Here is an 18,014-nt window from a genome sequence, read left to right on the forward strand (position 1 = left end):
TGTTAACTTGTTATGCAACCACTTTATACGAACCAATCATGTTAACATACATCTGGAATACATGTGTAGATCCCAAAATCTATGTAGGCACTTTAAATCAACCACTATGCATAACAGTCTATTCAAAACATGCATAGTTGTGTAGTACACCGCACAACTAAAAACTATCATTGTCGGTACTTTTGCGTAGAGTGTTTGCGAAAACTTTGCTGGCCCAAAATGGGGTCTGAAATAACTCCAAATGGCCAAAATAATGATAGTGAGGCCCCTTGTTAGTAGGTGAACACATTACAATTTTGTTTCACCAAATAGGGCTCCCCAAGATATAATAGTGCCCCCCTCCTACTACCCTTACCCGTGTTTGCCTCTTGAGCTCGTTACACGAATTGTCGCTCTTATACTATGAAAAGAATCTAAGGGTTCCATTTTCTTCTTTCTTCTTACCTATTTACCACCATAACATAAAGATAAGAATACATACTATGAGGGAAAGTACTTTGCTACTAAAACATACAAGGTCCATAGTGTGAACTCGACTATATAAGTTGGCACTATAACTATGCCATAACTCTAGTAACCAAAGTGGCTGTCATCGTAGAGCCAGTAAACCAATGGCAACGTCACCAACCATGCCACTGGCATAAGTGCAGAGGTGTCATCATCCTAGCGTGTCATTTATATTCGCAGTTGAGCTCGATATCTCAATACCTATATGACTACCCTACATACTCTACAACCTATATGACTACCCTACATACTCTACAACCTATTAGGTAAACCTCTCTCGGGGCTCTAATATGTCTTTGAGTGGAAGATGATGTCGTGAGCAATAAGGGTCTTGAAAAATCCTCCTAGATTTGACTATATGGTACCATTACAGTTCCAAGTGGCTATTTGTAGAACTGAAGTGGTCCCACAGACCCCAATACCTCTATTTAGGGAGATGCTCATCATCAATGACTATGTGGACTGTAATTGATTGCGCCCAATTTTGAGCTTCCATAATCAAAACCATCCTAGCTTTCTTGTGCTCCACCTATAGGGGTGTGAGGTCATCTCTAAGGTATATTTGGTAGTTCAGAGGGTGACTCTCTTCTTTAAGAAGGTATATTTGTGGTTTAGAGGGTGACCCTCTTCTTTAAGAAGGCCAAATGGGACTCCACATCCTTGAACTTAAGGAGGAGATCCTTGTCAAATCCTTTCCCACTTGCCACACATCTATAAATGGGGTGTTTGTGATACCCATTTGCCTGCATAAAGTCTCACCATCCTCTTTTGGTGAGTCCGCTTGCAAGCTCATCACTCTCACGTGTATAGTGACACTTCTCTTCCTCAAGCATGATTGTTAGGATGGTGTTGGCATGTAGGGTGTGAACCGGTTTCAAAGGCAGAGAAAGCAGTAAAATTGGGTTCGAAGAGAGAAGTAGGCAACATGAGGAGAGAGAAAGCCTGGCATTACTTCTTAAGCATTGGCTACTAGTAGCAAATTAGGGTTTTAGCATGCTACATGGCTTCATGCCATGTGTGTGTGTGTGTGTGTGTGTGTGTGAGAGAGAGAGAGAGAGAGAGAGAGAGAGAGAGAGAGGTCGTGCCACCCCTTACAAGGACTTTCATATGTGGATCGGAATTATTAGTTGTGCCTCTTGGCACCTTTGTAAACAAGTGAAGCCCGTTAATCAAATAATGGAGATTAAGTTTTGAGAATAAAATCTTGTGCCATGTTGTGTGTGCAATCAATGTCATTTGGTGCATTTGAGAGGAGGCGTTGACATTAGTGAGACATTAGTTTGATCTTTTCTTTGGTCAATACTCTTACATGTTGACCTTGCAGAACCTATCGTGTTGCTTTAGTATTCACACTCTTCTCATGGATTGACATTTATTCAATCTTCATAGTTGTTGAGCCCTTGCCCACCATCAATTTTTGGTCTCGAAATTTGTTAGTTCGACAATCAACTAATTAATTCAATGCCTCCCTAGCCTTCACTAGCATTGTCCCTTTTTTAATCTCGTTTGCCTCGAGGTTGGAGATGATTCACAAACAAACATAAAAGATCACTCTTTGACGTGTGGCCATTTTACTAACATTGATGATGCTATACCCCTGAATGAACTCTCTGATTACTTAGGGGCTTTTCTTGTGAGCCTATTTAACTTGGCAAATGCAAATGGAATCCCATATTCGGGCTATTGCCCAAATTCATTAATTAGTGCCCGCAAGTGGGCGCTAATTAAGGAATTATCTAAGGTCACAAACCTTATATAATCACCAATGCGCTATTTTATTTAATTATTGCCTGATCTAAATTAATAAAAGAAAATTCGAGTGTGATCGTCCAAATCACAGGGATCGTCCCTCTCTCTCTCTCTCTCTCTCTCTCTTTGTGGATTGAAACTAGATCGTCCCTCTCTCTCTCTCTCTGTGTGTGTGTGTGTGTGTGTGTGTGTGTGGATTGAAACTAGATCGTCCTTCTCTCTCTCTCTCTCTCTCTCTCTCTAGATTGAAACTGCAGACATCGTCTCTCTCTGTCTCTCCCTCTCTGTCTCTCTCTCTCGCATTGAAATGGCCCTCATCGGACTTATAAAGCTTTCATCGAAGCATCCAGAAAAGAAAGCTCGAGAATGCTCGCGAAACGTCAAATTTTTTAAAAAATTTTGTACATCCGCCCAAGACTTTCCACTCTAAGGTTGCTACAAAATTTTAACTAAGTGCCAATTTCGGCACAATTGGAAATCTTTTGCAGAACTTGGCCAGGTTGCATTAAATGGCCTTGTGGGAATGTGAGGAAAAGGGCCGAATTATAATATCATCTCTCATTGATTATAAAGACTATACATAAACATGACTATGTTGGCTTTTCACACACGTATGTTGCCTGAGCTAATGTCCGCACCATTTGGAAACGTCTCTAAAACCCACACATACGCGCGCGAAGGCTTTCTCCCTGCGTTCAGAGTTTAGCTGCCATGGCGGCCAAGCAAAAGAATTCCGCAAAGAGAAAGGGCCGTGCGGCAGCATTGGCATCTTCTTTTTCTGCTGCTGCAGCAGCGAAGCGAGCACGGGCGGGCGCGCCGGAATCTGTGGCTATCGCGAAGGGCAAGGGCAAGGGCAAGGGTGGGGGCGACTCTAGCCTGTTTGAGAGCCGGTGGACCAAGCGCAAGTTCGATGTCATCGGCAAAAAACGCACAGTTGAAGGGCGCCGTGTTGGCCTCTCTCGCTCCGCTGCCATCGAGAAGGTAGGGTCGCTCTGTTTTTTAGGTTATCCATGTCCGAAGCGCGCATGTCAAACACCAGAGCTATGTTCATTCAGAGATTTCTGCAAGAAAATGACTCACTGAATCCACTCTGCTTATTTCGTTGTTCTTTTCCAGCGGAAGAAGACCATCCTGCAAGAGTTCAAAAGCAGAGGCAAAGCTAACGTTTTCCTGGATCATCGTTTCGGTGAAGACGACGAAGCGCTTGCTGAGGAAGACAAGGCTATTTTGCGGTTCCAGAGAGAAAGACAGGCATGCCCATATTTTAGAAATTTGACTTGCTTTTTGAGCCGTTAAGTTTTCTGCATCTTACAACTGGTTGGAGTGGCATATCCCGGGATTATCATTGTCAAGGGGTTGTGCGAGTGCATCTTAACTCACAAATAGCATAGGTTGTACTTTCAAGGAGATTCATGGTACCAACCATAATCGAGGATCATGCATATGTTCATGCATGCAATGTGCTTGCATACATACATATAGGATGAACAGAAATTGATATGTACGTGTCTGTGTATATACATGTATATATTGTGTCGTAAAGCTCAAAACTGACTATAACAGGATGAAATGTATTGTAGGCTGTCAATGATAAAGAAGACAGACTTGCAAGATGGAAAAACAATACTGATACTAAAAGCATAACAAAATCAAGGACAAATCTCAAACATGGAAGCACTGCATAACAACATTGCTGATCAAGACTTAGATAATGCAAAGGGGGCTTTTTTACCACGACCAATAATACAAAATGATAAGCAAGAGGGATGCCACGTGATCCACTCCTCCAAATACATGTGCACATGCCTCTATGTGCTAGATAGGCTTTAGTGGGAGCTCTAATGAGGGGAGGAAAGGTGGATGGGGGGCACGTGGCAAGCTGATTTGGCAGTTGGATTCTGTGGACAAAATGTAAGATGACAAGTGCAATGAAAGTGTGAAGAGATTGATTGTAGGGGATTTCTTCATGGCATTGAGCCATGGAAGGACTTTCTCATGCAGCAGGTTATGAGGTGTAGTCCGGTTAGGGGACGTGACTGGATATACAGCCTACGCTTTATCTTTGAAGGAGGGAGAGCATCGTCCCCCATCCTCCCCTTTGGTTAATCCCTTCTTTGGGCTTGGGATTGCATGAGAAGGCTCTTGGTTCACATACCTCTGCGGTCAGTTGCTGAGGAGTCTAATAGATAACCCATGGTATATGGGAGACATTTCTTAGAGCTGGGAGCTTCACATGGTCTAACGGGATGTCGCTTTGGCTCTCCTCCGATGCTCTCACCTCCCTCCTTACTTAGGAGGTACCAATACCGTGGATTACTTGATGGGATCTTTGGCTTTGGCACACCTTCTTTCCGACTTCTCTATCTCGCCACCCCCCTTTGAAGCTGACAATGCCTACCTCTCTTTCACTCTTACTTGCACACCACCCATTCCCCTGCCACCACTCCCCATCTCACATTACACCTAGGTCTGTTTTGATCACGAGCTTGACCCTGTTTACTCCAATTACATCTATCGCCAACTCCAGGATGTCAATCCTATTGTCCCCCTACCTGCCCTCACATCACAGCTCACCACCATTCTCTATACATTTGCCACCACTTCTTTCATTTGCATGTGGCGGTCTACTGCCAAGCCACCTTGCGGTTCCATACCCCAGAACTGTTGGTATGGTGATGAATGCCAAGCCACAGGGTCCCATCTTAAGCATGAGGTACAAATTGGGTAAATCACAAAGCACCAAGCGCAACAGATTTCTCAATGCCTCACCCAACCTTAAGAAATAGGAGTTCTACGCTCGAAAGAGGATGAATTATTCCGACTCTTCCTAGGACCGAGTTGCGAAGAGGCTTGGAGGAAACTCCAAGAACATTGCCTTTCCACACCTGGCACTCTTATGCACGCTCCTTCTATCATATCCCCCATTAGCCACCTCTACCCCCACCACCAGATTCCCGCCCCACTACCTCCACCTTCTCCACAAAGAGCATGGTTCTCAAGGCCATCCGTAGACTACGTAATGGATAGGCCCAAGATCACGAGGGATTCATGGTCGAGTACATCTCACATGCCGATGATATTTTGGTGCCCCTACTAGCCTACATGCTCAATAGAGCCCTTTGTAAAGAATTTCCGCCCTTTTTGTCCGCTAACACCTGTCAGAATGCACAGCAAAAATAAGAGAATTGCAGTAGAGAACAAAACGCGGAAGAGAGAGGGAGTATAAACTCTGCTCTATACACAAGATCCAGTACTGAAAAGTGTGGGGGGCCAAGGGTGATATTTATATCACCCCTCAGTGCTGGTCAGCGAGCCTAAAAGCAACTGACAGCACCCTGCATGTCCACAACTGCCAAAAATAGCAAGTCGGCTAGGACAGAAAACAGTCGGCCAGCACACTACTGCCCCACGACAATAAAAACAGGGAAAAATACATGGAAAAATGGAAAAAAATGAGAAAACACTCTGGGCAGGCACACCCACAACAAAGGCCCTCTGTGAGCACTATGGTACAGATAGGAGATGATTGCTAACACCCCCTTTCAGCTCCTAGATGTGGAACCAACCCCAGGGAGCTGGAGTGTTGCCGGAACATAGCCTGAGGTAGAGACTTTGTGAAGAGGTCCACCACATTGTTCTTTGTCGAACAATAAACAAGCAAGATGTCATGAGCCAAAATCTTCTCACGAACAAAGTGACAGTGTATTTCTATCTGCTTGGTCCGGGCATGGAAGACCGGGTTCCGAGCAATAGCCATACAGCTCTGGTTATTGCACTGGATGACCGTGGGTTCCTTCTACGGAAACCCAATCTCGCCAAGCAACTTCCGCAGCCACACAACCTTGCAAGGAGCCCGGTACTCTGCCTCTGTAGACGACAAGGCAATAGTTGGCTGCCTCTTACTGCTCCAGGAAATAGCTCATGAGCCAAGGGTAAATTCGTAGCCTGATGTAGATCTCGTGTTTGGATCTCCTCCCCAATCTGAGTCACTCCAACCGTGGAGGCTGACTCTATCCGTCGTTCCCCCTCTAGTGTCATAGAAGAGTCCAAGATCCTTCGTACCCTGCAGATACCGCAAGATCCACAATCCTGCGTCCCAACGAGTCTTTCAAGGCATTTGAATGAATGAGCTCAACAGCCCCACCGGGGAGCTCAAGTCCAATCTGGTGTTCAGCAACCAAATCAATGAACCAAACCGCTTCCGATACAACCTGCTCACAAGAATAATCAACTGTAACTTTGGTATGCCAAGTCCTGGGAACTTGCCGAAGACCATTCAAGGCCTTCCGGAGCTTGTAAACCACCCCCTCTGATCCCTGAACCTCAAAGCCTGGAGGTTACTCAACAGACACCTCCTCCCGCAAGTCACCATCTACCACTTGCATGGCTTTCCTACAAGTCTCTTGGGAAAGAGCTTCCTCAATTGTAGTAGGCTCTTTGTCCCGAATGATATGAGACATCAAAGCATAGTTTACCTGTAAAGGCTCCTCTGATGACTGACGAACGCAAGAACTGGAATGTTCCTGCCTACGCCATCATCTGGCAAGCCATCCACCATGTGGTTGTTAGAAGTCATCTCCCACCATGTGGTTGTTAGAAGTCATCTCCTATCTATATTTATACACCAGGGCCTCTGTTGTGGGTGTGCCCGCCTTGTATAGGTGTTTTATCATTTTTCCTCACTCCCCGTATTTTTTCCCTATTTTTTCCATTTTTTCCATGGTGTGGATGGATGCCAGATGGTTGGCAGGAGCACATGGTGCTGGCCGACTGCACCTCATGGCTGGCTGACCTGTTTTACACTGTCGTGGAGATGCTCATGGCTGGCCGACGTGGTTTCTTCAGTCGTGGAGGTATTCATTGCTGGCCGACTGCTTTATGCAATCGTGGAGAGCCTCTAGCGTAGGCCGACTGCATGCCATGCTCCTTACCATTGTATCATTCAGTATTTTGCGGGATCTTGTGCATAGAGAAGAGTTTACACACCTATTTCTCTGTGTCTCTTGTGCTGTCTATTTTCTGCATTCTACTTGCTCTTGTCAACCCAAGTTTGGTTATCATTTCCGCTGCATATTCTGACATGGTCAAATGAGTAGATCAATGGCTGTGCCTGATTTTGATTAGGAAAAAAGTGTTGATTTCCTCAAATGATTAGATCAATGACTGTGCTTGATTACGGTTAGGAAAAAAGCGTTGATTTCTTCAAGTTAAGTTAGTAATAGTTTTCCTTCTATCTGGTTTAATCAGGTGAAGGATAGTTTAGTCTCTTGCCCCCGTTAGAAAATTCATTAAGAAAATCGTCTCCGTATTTCGGGCAAGGGAAATTTTCCCGGTTTCAGTTTCGGAATGACCATTAGATTAGTCTCGTGTCCGGACATTCGAGGGCGAGGCCCCAAGCGGGAAACCCTGCCCCGCACGCAAGAGGAAGCTACTTCCGCTCTGCTAGTAGCAACCGGGAATCCGGTGCACAGAGGGGGCAGAGGGGTCACACAGCTGGTATATCAGAGCCCTAGGCTTGTGATAGATCTTGGGAGTTTTATGAGCAAGAGGGGGATCGTTAGGTTGCTGATTGGTGGACTGTTTTGGACTGTTTGGAAAGAGAAGTTGGAAGAGGAAGGCAGGCTAAGGTGCTGGACAGCCACTTGTAGGTTTTAGAGATTTTTTTTCCCACCCACCCACCCTTTTCAGTTTAATCCCCGTGATGGCAGATTTACTAGAGATGGTTGAGAAGCACGTGAAGATTTCGACTCTCCCCACGTTCCCAGTGGACCGTCAGTTGGACGGGTCCAATTACGGCATCTGGAAGGTCATGATGGAGTCTGTGCTGGAGTCATATGACCTTGCTGATTTCATCATCGGGGTTCCACGGCCAGAAGCAGAGGAAGGGGAGTTATTGTCGATGAAGGAGGATCGAGAGGCACAGGCACACATGTGGGATCGTGTCAACGCCAGGGTCCGGTCATTTATTTTCCTCAACTGCACACCACAAGTGATCAATCATGTAAAGCACATGACGCTGGCGAGAGGCATATGGGAGCACTTGGCTTCTCTTTATAACAAGGTATTATCCATGAAACGGATCTCCTTGGAAGTGCAGATGCGGGTTATGAACCCTGCAAAGTCCTCGACGATGCGGGAACACATTAACAAGCTGCAGGCCCTTCAGTAGGAAGTCCTACAAGCTGGGAAAGAGATATCATCCGAAGACATGGCCATCACTTTGCTGTCCCACTTGCCTGCTCAGTATTCTGTTTTCTACTCGTCGTTGATTACGAGTGGCAGGCTCAGCACCATCACCTGGGAGGAGCTTGTGCCAATGGTCTAGGACGAGGAGGAACGTTTCACGAACCCTCCTCACAGCGGCGGTTCGGAGGCCTTAAGTGGCCAACGGTCGAAAGGCCGGAATAACAACAAGGGCAAAGGGAAGGCTTCACCAGAGGTCTTCTGAGAAGAAGCCTGACTTAGAACGAGAGAAGCTGAAGGCCGAAAGATCCTGCAATGATTGTGGCGAGAAAGGCCACTATTGGAGGAAGTGTCCTAAGCGGACAGGAAGAGTGCTGATTCCTCAGCCTCAGCTGCAAAGACTCCGGCATTTGTGCACTTAGAGACGATGGACTCCGACGCTTCATCATCTTCGAGCGAGGAGGCACAGTTGGCTTCACCGCGAAGGATACCCGGGAATGGATTCTTGACAGTGGTGCTTCCAGGCACATGACTCCTTCCCGTGACTTCTTTCTGGATCTAAAACGGCAGTTAGGTCGCATCTTTATTGGCGACAACTCCACTATTCCGATACATAGTGAGGGCCGGATGGAGATTATTCCCGACGGCAAGGGGGGCAAGCATGCTTCCCGTGTTCTTTATGTCCCTGCTCTGGGTTTTCATCTTTTGTCAGTGCATGAAGTATGCAAGACTGGCTTTCGGGTGGAATTTGAGGAGCATTCAGTTGCTCTACGGGACCGTGAGACTGGCCAGGTTGTTTGGGAAGGCGGTGTGGAGAATGGTATCTACAAGCTCTCTGCACTCTCCTCCTTGACAGGTTCTCAGGTCGGAGACTTGTGGCACTTTCGTTTTGGCTACTTAAATGTGGATGCTTTGAGGCAAACTTTCCGAGACTAGATGGTGGTTGGCTTGCCAGATGTTGTTAGTAGGCAAGGGCGTTGCAGTTCTTGCATACGTGGTAAGCATTCACACTGACTTGTGTGGACCTCAGCAGACACCATCCTTGGGAGGATCTCTCTACTTTATGCTGCTTGTTGATGATTGTACCAGATTCACGTGGGTCTACTTTCTTTCCCAAAAGGACCAAGCTTTGCACGGTTCAAGGATTGGCACGTGATGGTGGAGAAAGAGTCTAGATTTCAGGTCAAGACTCTCGGGGCTGATAAAGGAGGTGAATTCTCCTCGACTGTATTTCTCAGATTTTGTGCAGATCATGGCATCAAAAGGGAACTGGCCAATACAGGATTGCCTTCGGAGAATGGAGTTGTTGAACGCAAGAACAGGACTGTGGTGGAGATGGCGAGGACCATGCTGGAGCATCGTGATCTTCCTCGTCCACTTTGGGGAGAGGCTGTGGCAACGGCTGTCCATACCCTCAACTGATCTCCGACGACTTCAGTACCCCATATGACTCCATTTGAGGCATACTTTGGCGATGTCTCGCACTTTGGGAGTGACGCGTATGTACATATTCCGAAGAAGCAGAGGGGGAAGCTTGACTCCAAGTCCCGCAAGCTTGTATTTGTGGGGTATAATTCTCTTTCCAAGGGATACAGATTGTATGATCCAGACAGGAACGAGATTGTTGTTAGCCGGGATGTGGTCTTTGACGAGCATGTTCCTGTTAGAAGTCATCTCCTGTCTAGTTTTATACACCAGGGCCTTTGTTGTGGGTGTGCCCGCCCTTATGAGGTGTTTTATCATTTTTCCTCACTCCCCGTATTTTTTCCCTATTTTTTCCCATTTTCCAGTGGTGTGGAGGGATGCCAGAGGTTGGCAGGAGCACTGAGTGGCTGGCCGACTGGCCCATCAGCGGACATGTGACTGGCCGACTGCCCAACAGCAGTCGTGGACCTCTGTACTGCTGGCTGACTGGATGTATGCAGTCGTGGGCCTCATTTATTGCTGGCCGACCGATGATGCAGTCGTGGAGTGCCTTTTTCAGCAGGCCGATTGCTCATATGGGGGCATATAAATAGGCCCCCAGCCCCCATACCATTTGTGTATCATACCCGGGATTTTCTTGTGTATATAGAGCAGAGTTACACGCCTCTATCTCTCTCTCTTGTGCTGTATTTCATTTCATTTCTCTCTCTTGTGCTGTATTTTTCTGCATGTGTTTTGCTCTTGTGTTCCCAGATCTGGTCATCATCTCCGTTGCGTATTCTGACATGGTATCAGAGCCCTAGGCTCTAGATAGTTCTTGGGATTTGTGTGAGCAAAAGGGGGACTGTTGTGTGGCTGATTGGTGGATTGTTTTGGACTGCTCGGGAAGAGGAGAAGCAAGAGGACGGCGGGCTGATTTGCTGGACAGCCACTTGCAGGTATTAGTTCTTCTTTGTTCCCACCCACCCACCCACCCACCCTTTTCAGAGTACATCCCCGCGATGGCAGATTTACTAGAGATGGCTGAGAGGCATGTGAAGATCCCGATGTTAAATATAGTATCTCATGTGACATTGAGTCGTAACAAAGGAGTCGGCCATTTCACTTGTGAGGGTATATATACCCATGCCCACCCATTGTATTATTCAATCTATTCATTGCTAATATCAAAGCTGTTCGTCAACTTTACTCTCTCTCTCTCTCTCTCTGCGTCAACTTCTCTCTCCTTCTCTCTACGTGTGTATGAGTGTGGCTTCCGCATGCACTAACTCTGACATGGTATCAGAGCTGAGGCTCTAGGGTCCTTGGACAAGCGCATAGAGAGGTGGAGAAGAGGAAGAGAGTGCGGTTTGCTGCCGATGTCGTGGAGCCTGCAGGTGACGTCCGAGAGTACAGGCTCCGGTTCGATGCTAGGAAGAGGCTAACGGGGAGACCCCTGCGTTTTTTGTTCCAGTAGCGCTTGGTGGCGCAAGGTTGCACACCACAAGCGACTGCAGCGAGCAAGAGCTTCAGTGCTGCGTTTTCGTGGGCTTGCGTTTTCCTGCCCTGTTGCTGGTCGGCCAGTTTTTTAGAGCACTTTGGAGGCTGGTTTTGCTTTGAGAAGCATCATAGCAGGCCAGGAGGGCACCGGTGACGCAAGGGTGGAGCCTCGGGAGTGGAATCCAAGACGCGGCCAAGACTTGCAGGTCAAAGTGCTCGAGGACTCGGGACGAGATTTCAACTGTGTTGACTGTTACAAGAGGGCGTTGGCTACGGAGAGGAGGTTTGGATCGACTGAGAAGATCTTGGACGGAGTTTATGAGATGGGTCTCCCGTGTTCAAGCAAGGACGACAAACTGAATGGCGACAACTATGCGCATTGGAACTTGATCATGAGGCTATGGTTTAGCAGAAAAGGCTTATGGGACATTGTTGATGGCTCGGAGGAACGTCCCCGAAGGGATAGCAATCGGTTCACACGTCTTCAGGAGGAGGAGTTTCTCAAATCTCTTGTGGATTGGGATGCTCACAATGCGAAGGCGATGTCGGCGATTGCAGAATCTCTCACCAAGGAAATTTCCCCTGCCATTCAGACTTTAAAGAGACTGCCAAGGAAATGTGGTCAAAGCTTGCAGGACTGTTTGATCGAGACTCAACAATGCGAGCAGTAATCCTTCTCGGCCAGTTGTTTTCCATCAAGTTTGAAACCGGGACCTCTATGCAGTCACTTCTAATGAAGGCAAAGGTTATCCATGATCAGTTATCGGCTATGAATAGTGCATTAACTAGTGCCCAGTTAGCTGCCTTGGTTCTTACGAAGTTGCCTGAGGAGTACGAGATGGTCTCGAGGGCATTACGCTTACAAGTCACGAAGGAAAAGCTGGAATTTGATGATCTCAGCTCTTTTCTCATTGAGGAGGAAGCAGTGCTCATTTCCCAAGGCAAGATTCGGGTTCCGAAGGATGTAGAATCGGCACATGCTGCATCGGAATCCAATAAGAAGTCTAGGAGCCGTTGTTATAAGTGCGGAAAGCGAGGGCATTTGGCTCGGGATTGCAAATCCAAAGCTAAAGCTCAAGGCTCGACGAATGACAAAGGCAAAGGCAAAGCTGACGAGGATGACAGTGACAGTGATTCTACTAGGGATGCTACGGCGTCTGCCGGTGTGGCGAGGACTACACTGGCACATGCTCCAGCATTCTAGCTTGGTGGATGGATGCTACCATGTGCTTCAGCCAGAGAGAGGCATGTGAGTGGCAGAGAGGGGCAGTCTGTGCTCCCGTTTTGGTGATTTGGACCCGTGTGTCGGAGTTCAAGGCACATGCATCTGGCATGGAACAGCTTGACAAATCTATGGACGTGATGTGTTCGTAGTTCATTGGTAGTAGACTATGGATGGGATGAGTTCCTAGTTCATTGTGTAGCAGAATTTTGGGCGTCGTGTGTGACAGTTCAAGCATTCAGAGATTTTTTGGACGTGATGTGTTCGCAGTTCAACGAATGGGGGATCATGAATGTGGAGTTGTCTGCAATTCATTATTCTATGTGGCAGCTAAAGCTCAAAATGGCATTTTCTTGTGGAGACAGGTTGATTGGTGCATTATCCGAGGTGTACCTAGCAAAGGCCATGCTAGGGTGTCATCGACTTGGTTTCTTCATCTATGCCCACTATGAGCTACAGAGAGGGTGTTAAATATAGTATCTCATGTGACATTGAGTCGTAACAAAGGAGTCGGCCATTTCACTTGTGAGGGTATATATACCCATGCCCACCCATTGTATTATTCAATCTATTCATTGCTAATATCAAAGCTGTTCGTCAACTTTACTCTCTCTCTCTCTCTCTCTGCGTCAACTTCTCTCTCTTTCTCTCTACGTGTGTATGAGTGTGGCTTCCGCATGCACTAACTCTGACACCCGACACTCCCCACGTTCCTGGTTGACCGTCAGTTGGACGGGAGCAACTACGGCATATGGAAGGTTATGATGGAATCTGTTCTGGAGTCTTACAACCTCGTAGATTTCGTCGTTGTTGGTATTCCACGGCCGGAAGTAGAGGAAGGGGAGTTACCGTCAACCCGAAAGGACCGGGAGGCTCAGACACAGTTGTGGGATTGTGTCAACGCCAGGGTCCGTTCGTTTATATTTCTCAACTGCACACCGCGCAGGTAATCAATCATGTAAAGCACATGACGCTGGCCAGAGGTATATGGCAGCATTTGGCCTCTCATTACAACAGGGTATCGCCCATGAAGAGGATCTCCTTGGAAGTGCAGATGCGGGTTATGAACCCTGCAAAGTCGTCGACGATGCGGGAGCATATTAACAAGCTGCAGGCTCTTCAGCAGGAAGTTCTTCAGGTTGGGAAGGAGATATCGTCAGAGGACATGGCCATAACGTTGCTGTCACATTTGCCCTCTTCGTACTCAGCATTTTACTCGTCTTTGATTACCAGTGGCAGGCTCAGCACCATCACGTGGGAGGAGCTTGTGCCCATGGTCCTGGACCAGGAGGAACGATTCACGAACCCTCCTCAGGGTGGAGGTTCGGAGGCCTTAACTGGCCAACGGTCGAAAGGCCATAACACGGGCAAAGGGAAGGCTTCGTCGGAGAAGTCTTCTGAGAAGAAGTCCGTTTACTGACCGCGAGAAACTAAAGGCAGAGAGGACATGTAATGATTGTGGCGAGAAAGGCCACTATTGGAGGCAGTGTCCCAAGCGGAAGACTGAGAAGGGTGAAGATTCCTCAGCAACAATCATGAAGACTCCGGCTTTTGTGCACCTGGAGGTGGTGGACACTGATGTTTCATTTTCTTCAGGCAGGGAGGAGATTGGAGGACTCTCCGCAACAGATACTCGGGAGTGGATTCTAGACAGCGGTGCTTCCAGGCACATGACTCCTTCCCGCTCTGGTTTACAGGATCTGTGCAGGCTTTTTGGTCACATTCTTACTGGGGATACATCCACTATCCTAGTTCACAGTGAGGGTAGGATGGAGATAGTTCCCGATGGCAGAGGGGGGAAGCATTCCTCCCAGGTGTTGTATGTTCCGTCACTTGGTTTTCATCTGTTGTCAGTGCATCAAGTTTGCAAGACTGGCGTACGGGTGGAGTTTGATGAGCATTTTGTTGCTCTCCGGGACAAAGCAACAGGTCAGGTGGTTTGGGAAGGCGGAGTGGAGAATGGAGTTTACAAGCTTTCAGCACTCTCTCTCCAAGGTCCTCAAGTTTGTGATGAGTGGCAGTCTGGTAATTGCCACTTAAGTGTGGATACGTTGCAGGTGCAGGCTTTTCGGGACCAGATGGTGGATAGCTTGCCAGTAGATGGCAACAGTTGGCAGGAACTTTCCAGTACTGATGTTGGTAGTTCCTGTGTTCATCAGTCAGAGGAAACTGAACAGGTAACTTATGCTCTGATGTCTCGTCGTATTCGGGACAAAGAACCTCCAGTAGATGAGGATGTTCTTTCCACTGACAGGTGATTACTTGCAGAAGGAGGTGGTTTCTCCAGGCTTTGTGGTTCCGAACTCAGAGGGGGTGGTTGACAGGTTTTAGAAGGCCTTGTATGGTCTTCATCAGGTTTCCAGGACTTGTTTGTACACCGTAACAGGTGTTGATCCTTGTGAGCAGTGTGATGTCTCTTTGACTCAGAAGCTGTATGGTTCATTGATTTGGTTGATGGACACCAGATTGGACGGGAGCTTCCTGATGAGGCAATTGAGCTCATGGTTGCCGATGACTCTTTGGAAGGCAGTATTGCGTTTCCTGTGGTTTCTGCGGCATGCGAAGGATCATGGACTCTTGTACACAGGAGGGGGATTGTTGAATGGGGTCCGACTCCACGGATGGAGTGACTCGGTTTGGGGAGGAGATCCGGACACGAGGAGATCTACTTCAGGCCTAGGAGAAGTTCTACGGAGCAGTAAGAGGCAGTCATCTTTTGCCTTGTCGCGGATTGAGGCAGAGTATCGGGCTGCTTGTGATGCTGCTTGTGAGGTGGTGAGGCTGCAGAGGTTGCATTGCAGGTTTCGGCTTCCACTGGAGGAACCCATGGTCATCCAGAGGCACTTTGTTCGTGAACAGATCGTTGCTGATGACATCTTGCTAGAGTTTTGTTCGACCGAGGACAGTACTGTGGACCTCTTCACGAAGTCGCTTTCTCAAGATTTGCTCTGGCGGCATCCCAGCTCCCTGTGGTTGGTTTCACAGCCAGGAGCTGAGAGGGGGTGTTAGAAGTCATCTTTTGTCTAGTTTTATACACCAGGGCCTTTGTTGTGGGTGTGCCTGCCCTTATGAGGTGTTTTATCATTTTTCCTCACTCCCCGTATTTTTTCCCTATTTTTTCCCATTTTCCAGTGGTGTGGAGGGATGCCAGAGGTTGGCAGGAGCACTGAGTGGCTGGCCGACTGGCCCATCAGCAGTCATGTGACTGGCCGACTGCCCAACAGCAGTCGTGGACCTCTGTACTGCTGGCCGACTGGATGTATGCAGTCGTGGGCCTCATTTATTGCTGGCTGACTGATGATATAGTCGTGGAGTGCCTTTTTCAGCAGGCCGATTGCTCATATGGGGGCATATAAATAGGCCCCCAGCCCCCATACCATTTGTGTATCATACCCGGGATTTTCTTGTGTATATAGAGCAGAGTTACACGCCTCTATCTCTCTCTCTCTTGTGCTGTATTTTTCTGCATGCGTTTTGCTCTTGTGTTCCCAGATCTGGTCATCATCTCCGCTGCGTATTCTGACAGTTCTAGTGTACATTGTCGAGGAGCCGCCACTTCTTGGAGATCCAGAGGAGTATGATGATGATTCCAAGACCATCATTCCAGTTGATCAACCTCAATCAGTACAGGAGGTTGAGCCCGCAGCTGGAGTAGAGCCCCCGCGATCACAAGAGGCTCCACGATCTGTTCGAGTACCTAGGTGGTTGTTAGACACCCTTCGGGAGTCAGGTGTCATGGAGTTACCCTCCGAATGGACCACGGAGGACGGCCCTCGAAGATCACACAGAGTCTGAGATAAAAGCAATACAGCGGAGCTTCTTCAAGTGAACTATGCTTTGATGTCTCGTATTATGCGGGACAAAGAGCCCACTTCCGTGAAGGAAGCCCTTTCACAAGATACTTGAAGGCAAGCCATGCAGGTGGAACTTGATGCCATCGAGAAGAACAACACTTGGGAGTTGGTTCCAAGGCCGTCAAAGCGGTCAGTCATTGGTGTCAAATGGGTCTTTAAGACCAAATATGCATCTGATGGGTCAGTGGGGACAAACACAAAGCCAAACTTGTGGCTAAAGGTTATGCTCAGCGGCCAGGCATCGACTACGAGGATACCTTTGCACCGACAGCACGGATGTCCACGTTTTGGACCGTTCTTGCCCTTGCTTCTTTTTAGAGGTGGCCCGTATATCAAATGGATGTAAAATCTGCGTTCCTTAATGGTGACCTGCAGGAGGAGGTGTATGTTGAGGAGCCTCCAGGCTTTACTGTTCCAGGATTTGAAGGGATGGTTTACAGGTTAGGTAAGGCCTTGTATGGTCTTAAGCAGGCTCCCCGGGCTTGGAACCAGAAGATTGATTCCTTCTTTGTTCGGACTGGATTTCAGAGATCGGTTGTAGATCCAAACCTGTATCTCTTTCGGGAACGCGGCATGGTCACGATTATCATCCTTTATGTGGATGATCTCATTCTTACTGGCAGTCATGTGGAGCACATTGGAGTGACGAAGGCTCCCTTGTCAAAGGAGTTTGAGATGACCGACTTAGGCTTACTCCACTTCTTTTTGGGATTGGAGATCTGGCAGACCTAGAGGGGGTTTTTCGTCTCTCAGCAGCGGTATGTTCATGAGTTGCTTGAGGCCTTTGGGATGGAGAACTGCAAGCCTATTACTTCGCTGATGGACCCGAACACAAAGTTAACCGTTACTGATCCTTGTGAGCCAGTTGATGCCTCGTAGTATCGGAAGTTGGTTGGTTCATTGATCTGGTTACTGAACACCAGATTGGACTTGAGTTTCTCCGTGGGGCTGTTGAGCTCTTTTATGCAGACGCCATTGAAGTCTCATTGGGACGCAGGATTGCGGATCTTGCGGTATCTGCAGAGTACGAAGGATCTAGGACTCTTTTACACAGGAGGGAATGGAGTCAGGCTCCAAGGTTGGAGTGACTCAAATTGGGGAGGAGATCCAGTGTAACTTGGTTGAACACAATGCTAATCAATACACTTAAATACACTAAGATTTGAAGGACACTTGCTCAAATACAAGAAGTAAATTGCTGAATTGACAAGAGGCACACAATGAGCCGGAACGGCCGACCCCTCCCTTGAGTAAATTGTATTACTATTGGAGAAATTCAATACATAGCTTCACGGGCATTCATTGCCAAATCCTCCATGCCAATGCATATGAAATTCAGCATTTAGAAAACAATGGTATGTCGATGTAGATCACCAAGGAGCTGCCTTGATGCCCGGCCCGACTTCAGTGCCCATATTCTCTACCATTGGCTCTATGTTCTACCAAGCAAGGTAGCAACATCTTCAAGAGCACATAGGACAAGAGAAATACTACACAGGGCGGCTAAACAAGGAGTCCTGCCCTTCTACTGAGTAAGTAATGACAACACATTGTCCAATTAGCTTACCAGTCTTCATAGAAGTTGTTGCAAGCGG

General features: G+C 47.6%; 1 protein-coding gene across 3 annotated transcripts in view; it reads left to right on the plus strand.

The window, feature by feature from the left end:
• Positions 1-2,853: 2,853 nt before the first annotated feature.
• The window catches only part of LOC147606938 (nucleolar-like protein), a 62,113-nt gene continuing 46,952 nt past the window's right edge, over positions 2,854-18,014 (plus strand). For 2 of the 3 annotated variants that reach the window (XR_015264916.1, XM_086791614.1), the window contains exons 1-2: positions 2,854-3,237; positions 3,373-3,507. Coding sequence is in view for 1 of the 3 variants with exons in the window: in XM_086791614.1 (XP_086647740.1) it covers positions 2,968-3,237; positions 3,373-3,507 (405 nt within the window). In the remaining 2 variants the exon portion in view is untranslated. The remainder of the gene's footprint in view (positions 3,238-3,372; positions 3,508-18,014) is intronic. The other variant, XR_015264915.1, reaches the window with a different exon arrangement.

Source organism: Cibotium barometz, chromosome 56 (genome assembly GCF_041138505.1).
Source record: "Cibotium barometz isolate CiBa-2024 chromosome 56, ASM4113850v1, whole genome shotgun sequence".
Classification (NCBI taxonomy): domain Eukaryota; kingdom Viridiplantae; phylum Streptophyta; class Polypodiopsida; order Cyatheales; family Cibotiaceae; genus Cibotium; species Cibotium barometz.